The sequence below is a fragment of the Cebus imitator genome, unplaced genomic scaffold (assembly GCF_001604975.1).
Source record: "Cebus imitator isolate Cc_AM_T3 unplaced genomic scaffold, Cebus_imitator-1.0 Scaffold572, whole genome shotgun sequence".
NCBI lineage: Eukaryota > Metazoa > Chordata > Mammalia > Primates > Cebidae > Cebus > Cebus imitator.
Genome location: NW_016107887.1, coordinates 356,073 through 365,984, shown reverse-complemented (window position 1 = coordinate 365,984; position 9,912 = coordinate 356,073). Strand labels below are relative to the sequence as shown.

The following is a 9,912-nucleotide window of genomic DNA, read 5'->3' as shown; positions in this document are numbered from 1 at the left end:
ATTAAATCTAACAAATTGATGTATTACTGTTTGCTTACATTTTGCAACTGTGGGGCTAACCAGTGGACACTGGGTATTGCTAAACAGAGCTGAGAGAGAAGGTTTGGAGTCTGCAGGCTGCAAAGGATACCTTTGGCCTGACTTGATTACCTGAATCCTGATCTTGTTTTTCCATAACACTTTGAGAATAATATATTTATTTTCATACATATAAAATTATGTATGCTATAATCTGCAACACTGGCAACTAAGTGCTACCTCAAAAAAATGTGAACTTGACATTAATAACTAGTATTAATACGTGACCGTTTATTTGTAGTAAAGACTTTTGAGAGAATCTATTGGATGATATCCATGCCCCTTGGCCCACAGGAACCCTAAATAATACCTGATTTTGGTTATTTTCCAGGGGTCAGGGTGGCAGGAAGGGAAGTACTTCCCTGCTTTTTGTTTTAACGTAAATATGAATACTGGAGAAACGATGTTGTCAAACAGGCTATAAAGCATCTACAGCCTATTAACAGAACTATAAACATTCAATAACTTAAAAAAATTAAAGCACATTGGGGAAAAAATGAGGTGCATACATGCCAAGTGCTAGCCGACACAGATGAAAACAAAAGTTAACATGGGTGTGAAACTAGAACATATGAAGAAGCCAAGTCATGCAGTTAGCACTTGTTCACCTGACTGCCCAACAGATTCAGCAGTGGAGAGAGCACTAGTGGACCTGGAATGACGTCGAGAGGCTGCAGGTAAAAGGAATGGCAACACCCACAGGATTAACACAGAAGTACCAGAGACAGAAAATGCCACAGTCCAAAGGAAATGCAGGGACCACTACCAACAAGGCCATGTTTTCTCATGAGAAGAAATGGTGCTGGATATGAATGGATAGCAAGTGCCAATCCCCAAACTCCACGGTGGCCAGCTGGCTTTCACACAGCTATTAAACACACAGGCACAACAAAGGCACTCTTAAAGGTGCTCCAAACTAAGTATGCATCAACCAACTCGGACTCCAAGGTTATAGTCACACCATGAAGCCTCCATCAGCCGGTATGGAAATATGCAACATGAAGAACAGCAGGAGTCACAGAGCACCGTCTATATCCCAGAGTGGGACGGCAGTAAGACGGATGGTTAACTCAGCTCACGAGATGTTTTATCAGTATGTGATGCATATGCAACCATGCACCAAAAACAAGCATAGAAGTTCATAATGTTACTTCAACAGAAATAAAATGAAATCACAGGAAGGGAGTTCAACAATTGGAATTCTGTTTTCCCCAGTCAAAATGTTTGTTGTTCTGTTGCATGAATATCCTAATTATTATTATTATTATTATTATTATTTTGAGATAGTCTCACTCTGTTGCCCAGGCTGAAGTGCAATGGCGCCATCATGGCTCAGGGCAGCCTTGATCTCTCAGGCTCAAGCAGATCTGCCCTCCTCAGCCTCCCAAGTAGCAGGGACTACAGAGATGTGCTACCACACCTGGCTCTTTTTTGTATTTTTAGTAGAGACAAGGTCTCCCTATGTTGCCTGGCTGGTCTTGAACTCCTGGGCTCAAGCAATGTGCTCAAGCCTCCCAAAGTGCTGGGATTACAGGGCATGAGCCACCACGCCTGGCCATATCCTAATTATTAGTACTTGTGTAATTGTTGGAAATTTAGTTGTATTAAGTTTAATGATTTTCCTTGGAGAGGTAGTTACAGTACACTGTTTACGAGCACCAGCTCGGTAATGCAATTGTAAACCCTAGTTGGATCACAACTAGTCATAGGACTGACATTGGGCAAAGTACTAAATCAATCTGTGTCTCAATATCTTATCTATAAAATGGTGCTAATAATGGTTAATGGTACCTACCTCTTGGGAGTTACTGAGAGGATTAAAAGAGATTATAAAGCACTTAAACGATGGTTAGTAGTGGTGGTGGTGCTGGTAACAGTTAAGAGCAGTCTATAATTTACAATCTGACATTACGGTACCATTTTATTAACAAGTATTCTTAATGAGCATCAATTCATCAACCTGAGGAAAGTATTCTTAATGAGCATTAATTCATCAACCTGAGGAAATAAATGCTAAATTCTGTTCTCATGTGGAAAGAAAACAACTTTTAGAAATAATTAAGAAATAAAGACTTGGTTCAAAACATTAACTTACTGACCACAGTTCCATGTAACATATGGCTTTTCCATAACAGGAAAAACAAAAGATAATATGCTTCCAGTCATTACTCTGAAAAATTCACAGTATTATACCACAGAAAATTCATAGATTTAACAAAGTAATGCTGAGCAGTGCTACATTTCATCCACACTACTAGAGTATCCTGTACATGTTAACATTCTCACATTCAGTCATAAAATATCAATACCTCAAGTTCTTCAATATAATTTTTTAAGGTCCATGTTACTTTATAAAATGTACATCTCTATGGTACATGTGGTATTAAATAGCAAAGAGTACCAGGTTAATAAGGACACATTTTTACCAGCTTGCAAAAAAAGGAAAATATCTCCTCAAGATTCACAAAAATTAAAAATAAATTGGCAACAAATTTTATAAAATTATAAAATTATCACTTTCCCTAAATAAGGAAGTTGGTGAAATATCTAGTGTTAAGACTGAAGCAAAAAAAAAAAAAAAAAGACTGAAGTAAACGATACATTTTTGTACAAGCACATCACTGTCTTGATAGTTTAGTCTGAAATGGTTTTTAAGCAGTGCCTGATATATAGGTTCCTTACAAAGTGGCCCTTTGGTTCATTTTCAACAGAATATTCTAAAAGAAATCTGCCATGCAATGAGTCCTCTGTCACATTCACAAGTTATCACCCAACACTGGAATCCCAGATAGACCCACTTATGTGAAAGCTTAATTTATAGCAGTCCTAGAGCCCTTGATTTCCCTTAATCAACAATTATTGCCATATAACCATATAGATTCATACCATCAAAATGGTCCAAAACAACAAAAATGCAAACTCAAAAATATACATTCACTAGAATGTAAGTGCTTTCATTCTTTCTTTGTTGTTGTTAAAGAAAGTTGGCTACATAAGTGGATTCAAAGAAGCCCTAACATACAATCTCACTAATTTCCAAAAGGGGTGGGAAGAGATTATTAAAATGGATGAGCTAAAGAAGGAACCTTCAGAGGATGTGTGGTAAGCTCCCTGAGGACAACAATCTTCTGGTTCTTTTGACTTCGCAGATCCTAACTCCAAGACTGGAAATAAATGATTCAGAAACCTCTCCTAACCACCCCGCAGAAGCCTCAGTACAAGCATTTAATACATTTTCAAGGAACAAATGAAAGACACTGAATTATCAGAACTACTTCCAAAGGAGGCAGGTTTGAAGTCAAACCTGACTCCAAACCCTGGCTCCACCATTTAGTTGTGTGATCTTGAGAAAGTAGTTCATTCTCCCTAAGTCTCTGATGATAATACCTGTCCCAGAAGATAAACAGGGACCACAGGCATTATGCCTGCTGACTGCTCCACATGCTGTGGGTACACATGAGCAAAGTTGTTGTTCTTGCTGGACCTAAGTTTTAGGGTCAGGTTTAACCCAAGGTAAAGGAAAGGCATGATACAAAAATTTAGCTCAAAGACCTTAACTATTGCCATGACCACAACAGAAGACATGAGCTGATGCTAGAGTTTGTGAGGACCCATACCTTCTGCCTTGGTAGTGGCAATTACAGATTTCAACATTCTGGGTTGTCAGCAAGACAGCTAAGCAGATCCGTTTAATCAAACAACGTACAAAACAGACAAGATTCACTCAACTGCTCAGAGTTCAATTAGGATCTCAAGAATTCAGCACACCTTGCCTCGTCCACATGCCAGATTCCAAAGGATGCTTCCACATACAGTATCAAAAATAACAGTACATATTTGAAAGGAAAACACTGAATTGCTTCTAAGAGACAAAATAAGCAATAAAAAATTGAACTGTTTACTCATATAATAGGTTGTTCAGAAGGTCAAATAGTGAGCAAGGGTGCAAAGAAATACAGCCTTAATTTAAAAGGAAAAATCACCAGTTCATTCAGAAAAAAAAAAAAAAAAAAAATAAAAAAAAAAAAAAAAAAAAAAAAAAAAATCATCATTGCCACCTCTGATTATCGAGAATTCTGCTGTAAATGCTTCAGACTGCTGTGGAATAGGTGACAGGCAACAGGTGCGCTGCCCCACTCAAGGGCTCATGCTAACAAGGTGGAACACTCACAACAGGCATTGCCTACTCAGTCACGGGGATGGCCTAGTACTATCTGGTTTGGCATCTGGTTGCCTGTTCCTTTTTCAGAACCTCATAAAGAACAATGAGTCATAAAGAAATATGTCTAGATTTTGATTGCTGATACTGATTAGGGAAAAAAGATCAGAAGAAGTGAATGACATTAGAAGGAGACAGGTAGAGGCAAATATTAAGAACTTATGCTTTTGATTTAACATCCCTCTTTTGTAGTGACATGTATCGTTTTCAAAAGAGCAGTTATATAATTAGGTAGTTAAAATTAGCAGACTGCTGGAGTCCACAGATCCACATAATTTCAGGTCTAGGTCTAAGTATAATAAAATGGTTTCTATGTGTATGCTTATCAAAAGAAAAATGGACAGCTGTACAGCACTTAATGCAGGAGCAAAAAATAATTATTGAAGAATATAAAATATTACTTTGCACAAAAGTATGTGTTGACAGATGTCTTTTGGGCATTAACAGTTTATACTAACTAAAAAGGGTTTACTATGTGTCCATTTTAGAGAAGGCAGGACTATTAACATTAAAAAGAAAACTCATTTACTTTTCTAAACATTATCACAATTGCACTTTGATTCCTTCTTTGAATTAAATTACATATAGACTGATCTGTAGTAAAATTAAAGATAAATTATAACAATTCAATGACTAAGGATAAACTTTGGATTAACTTTGCTTTTAAGCAGCAACTAACTTCGGCTGAGTTTTGCCTTAGGTTAGAAATTGCCACACAGATGGCCTTGCTGGGAGCAAGTGTTCATCAATGACAACAGCACAGAGTGAAGTGGTGTTTTTTTCCTCTAATATACAAAAATTCGAAGTTGCCAAAATTCAAGCATGCAGAGGGGGACAACAGAGGGTAACTAAGGAAGAGGGAAGAAAGAAGGAAGGATCACAAGGACAGTGGAGGAGGAAAAGCAGTTCATTCCACCTAGCAGTGTCTCGGACAAGCATTTGGAGCAGGGAAAGGAACTCTACTCCTCAGCCAGCGCCTACATGTACTCACCAAGTGGAGGAAAGCCCCGAGCAGGGCTTGTATCTCGGCTGCTCTCACGGCTGGTATCGCGGCTGCACCCCTGACTCATGCTGGGTCGAGGGATACGGCTGCTCCGTGCTAGTGTGCAGCATGAAGGGTTTCAGAGAAGGTGAACAAGTTTAATGAAGACAGAAAAACTCACAAAATGTCAGTCACATTTGGTTAATGTAATTACGACATTGTTCGCGCTGGGGAGCTCTGATGACTGAGCCACCTATCCACGCTGAGGTCTCGCTGACTGATGTGCCAACAGGAGGGTTTAGGTAAAACGTGACTATGCACAATGCCTCAGAAAACTGTGAATTTTGGTATGAAGGTGAAATTACACCTAAATGTAAGAAGTGAAAAGAAATCTTTCTAAAGAACAAACTGGCATCAGAAAACACAAGATCAAAAGCCTTTTAGAAATGATCAGTTTTTATGAGTTTAGCACACTTCTCAACAAGACGACAAAAAAACAAAGCTGTATTCATAGGCACTTGTTCTTTAGAAAGGTAATTTAATTTGGATTAACGAACAGAACAACTACACTGGTCACTGAAGTCCATGAACTTACCTAATGAAGAGGACTCACTGCTCCCAGGCTGGCCTCCTTCACCAAAAGAAGCCATAAGGGTTGACATAACCAGAGAGCCTACCCACTCTAAGTAAGTGTGTAGATGCTTCAAACATATCCAATTCTCCAAACCAGCAGATATAAAAAGTGGGGACAGTTATCCTTTCCTTTACTGATCCCAACATTTAATCCCTGCTTTTTCAATGAGAATCCAAGATTTGCCTCTGGTCTCTACCAAGCACCGCCACTGATCTAGTCTTACACACTGGGGCTACACCAAGTAGATCAATACTCTCAGTATTTGAGTGAAACACCCCTCTACTGACCTGGGAACAGTAAATAACTTTCTGATTATCTGGATAAAGTTAATCATTCTCATGTTATAAAACACCAAGACTGTAAGACAGAATTGCATGAATATCCCAGGGTCTCATAATAACTTGGCTGTGAAGCTCAGAAAAGGTCAAGATACCCTGTTTCTCCATTTAATTTGAGAAAATGGAAATACATTACTGGCAAAATACTCCAAAACAACATTGTATATTGAATATATGTAAGTGGAATGCCTAATATAACAGCTGATAGGGACAACATACGTTTCCATCTTGAGAGGATCTACAACTTCTGGGCTGAAAAAAAATGTCGAGATTTGGAAACAATTAACTTGATTCACTGATATAAAAACAAGTATGTTTCTATACTGCAACATGCATAGTCTATTACTTCAGAGCAAAGAGTATATAGCCAAACTATAAGAATGTCTTATAAACCAGAATCATAATACTCCCTGATGAAAAAAGTATACGAAAGGGAAAACTAAAGCCAATTTTCCACTAGGCTCAGCTGCTTAGTGCTGGAGTGGAACTAGACTCTGAAGGCATTTAAGTGATATGCAAATGCTTAGTATTGCTCAGGCCAAAAAAAAAAAAAAAAAAGGTCAGGCACAGGAATGTAATCTCAACAATCTAGACATAAAGGGCTTTACTGGGGCTTCACCAGAAAGTCTTAAACTCTCCTTAATTTTGCCAGAGTGACATGAAAGCACTGAATTTTCATTCAAAGTAGTAGTGACTATTGAATAAGCAATTCTTTTTGACCTTCTAAACAGCTCCTACAATGATGACAAAAGGAGGAGATGCCAAATTAAATCCTTAAAAAACCAGGGAGTATGTACTGTCCCTACCAATATGAAAAAGTTTCCTAGAATGTACACAGCAATACCACGCATCCTACTCATCTTTAGAGAACCAATGCCAAATCTAAGTCAAGAAGTAACCTTGCCAGTTCCATGCTCTCACTGGTCCAGCCACTAGGCCTCTCTGGGTCTCAAGCCTCCTATTATTAGGAAAATGAGGAAAAAGAACGTGTCCCCTCATTTTAAATGAGAGGGGTACTATGAGATAATGCACATACATAAGTACTTCCAAGTCCCTTGACGAAGAGTACACATGAAAATTTTGACTTATTCCACTGCCCACTCCGAAACCAATAATAAAAAAGCAATAAAAAGTCTTGATAGTTGTTTAAACAAGTGCATGCTTAGTTGAGCATTTTCTGAATAGTTCTTGCCTGATTACTTCTGAAATTTTCCCAGCCTACCCCCTTCCTTAAATTCATATACATCCTAGAACAATGGGAAAGAAATGCTCTCTTTTTGGTCTGAGTCTGCTTTGTGAAGACAATAAAAAGCATTAACAGCAGTAAACAGATATAATCTGAAATAAAAGCATACATAAATTTCTTAACAAGGTTTATCCCCGTGGTATTTCACCCAGGTTCATTCACCCATTTGAGCTGATTTTCTCCTTTAACATATGGTTAGTAGCAGTATAAAGAAAAATAAGTATTTCTGTTTATGATATCGTGAAAATATTACCATAGTTACCCTAAACCTCAAGAGCCTTGGCATCATTAACTCATTAAAATAAATCTAGTGGTGACATCAACAGTTCAAATGTTAAATAATTTAAAACGCAAGAGAAATACAAATTCACTTATACTACTACTTTGAAAGACTAATCTAAAAGAAGGATTTAAAATAAGTTTGTTTATTTATTTATTTATTTATTTATTGAGAGGGAGCCTTGCTCTGCCCCCTGGCTGGAGTGCAGTGGCATGATCTCAGCTCACCGCAACTGCCGCCTCCAGGCTGCAAGCAATTCTCCTGTCTCAGCCCCCCCAGTAGCTGGGATTACAGGCACACACAGCCACGCCTGGCTAACTTTTGTATTTCAGTAGAGACAAGGTTTCACTGTGTTGCCCAGGCTGGTCTCAAACTTCTGAGCTCAGGCAATCCACCTGCCTTGGCCTCCCAAAGTGCTGGCATTACAGGCATGAGCCACTGCACCTGGCCTATTTTTTATTTTTGAGAGGAAGTCTCCTGCTGACCAGGCTGGAATTTGGTGGTGCAATCTCAGCTCACTGCAACCTCCGCCTTCTGGGTTCCGGCAATTCTCCTGCCTCAGCCTCCCGAGTAACTGGGATTACAGGCACGCACCACCACACCCAGCTAATTTTTGTATTTTCAGTAGAGACGGGGTTTCACCATGTTGGTCAGGCTGGTCTCGAACTCCTGACCTCAATGGACCCACCTGCCGTGGCCTCCCAAAGTGCTGGCATTACAGGCATGAGCCACCACGCCCGGCCTAAAATCAGTATATAAATTATTTTTATAAATGAATTAATTAGGTGACCAAATCTAAAAAAAACCTACCAAAATAACTTGTCCCTTTAAGTGCCAAACTAAATGTTCTATGTGAAAATATGTTACAGAGGAGAAGACATAAGAGAGATAGACAAGGAAAACATACTTGTACTATGAACTTCCTAAAAAAGCAGTATTCCTAGGTATCTCTGGGGTCTTCTGCTTACATGAAATGCTGGGAAGCCATAAAAAATTCCATTTGATTGGTTTTCATTTCTTGATAGACACTCTACCCTACTTCCTTGTTTTAATGGTAATCTTGACTTTTACCTTTTAAGGAAGGGTCCCACCAGGACTCATAAAAGTAGAACATAAGAGAATTAATAAAAACAATCAGAACTTAAAGACATGAGATGTCTCTCTGGTCTAGACATTTTCATGTCTTGGTCTTAGACAGTAGTCTAATTTCACAGTTGAAATGAACTATTATTAATGTTTATTTCAAAGTACTTTAACCAGAAAACGTTAAGAACATTTTAAATACACATCCACAGAATGAAAGTTACAAAAATGTCAAATGTGTTTTCACAGCCTTTCCAAAGATGAGTGGCAGAAGAAAACAAGGGCGAACTTCCAAAACAGAATCACTATAGATACTGGGGATTTATATGACTTTATTATATCTATAAAGTATTCTCTTTAAGACACACAAAAATAAAACTATTTACAAATATATTTTCCTACTCAGATAGCTTATGGGGGAACAAATCACCAAGAAAAAAGAGAGTAGCAAGGACATATTTTGCTTCTTGAATATTCAAACAGGAATTATAGGCTGTTTTGTGTAAGAAAGCTTAAATGCCAAAGAAGAACCCTGGCATCAGTTTTAAAATAAACGAAAAAAGAAATTAATTCTCAGTGCAAATTCCAAACCTAGTTTAGCCATTATTAAAACTGTTGAATTAGTTGGTTTGGGAATTATAGAAAATATTACTAAAAGATATTCCCTTTTTTTTCAACAATTATATTGAAAACTGCTATATAGTGAGTCAAATGTTAAGAAACATAGGCATATATCTAGTATATACTAACTGATAATAGTAATACACAATCTATTACTGAATAATGCTATTCTGTCTGCCACCCTATTAAATGGAACGTCTAAGAAGTACTATAGGGAAAAAAATGAAAATGTATTGTATTCATACATATATACACACACACACACACACACACACACACACACACACACATATATTATTAATTGTACTTTAGGTTCTAGGGTATATGTGCCAATCATGCAGGGTTGTTGCATAGGTATATACATGGCAAAGTGGTTTGCTGCCTCCATCCCCCCATCATCTATATCTGGCATTTCTTTTTCTTTTTTTTTT

General features: G+C 37.9%; 1 protein-coding gene across 25 annotated transcripts in view; it reads right to left on the bottom strand.

The window, feature by feature from the left end:
• Positions 1-9,912, bottom strand: part of CLASP1 (cytoplasmic linker associated protein 1) — a 291,806-nt gene that overhangs the window by 69,972 nt on the left and 211,922 nt on the right. For 13 of the 25 annotated variants that reach the window (XM_037734054.1, XM_037734059.1, XM_037734061.1 and 10 more), the window contains 2 exons: positions 5,289-5,396; positions 687-749 (listed from right to left, as the gene is read on the bottom strand). The exons of 10 other annotated variants lie outside the window; for them this stretch is intronic. In XM_037734054.1, coding sequence (XP_037589982.1) covers positions 687-749; positions 5,289-5,396 — 171 coding nt within the window. The remainder of the gene's footprint in view (positions 1-686; positions 750-5,288; positions 5,397-9,912) is intronic. 2 more of the 25 variants (XM_037734065.1, XM_017516067.2) reach the window with 1 other exon arrangement.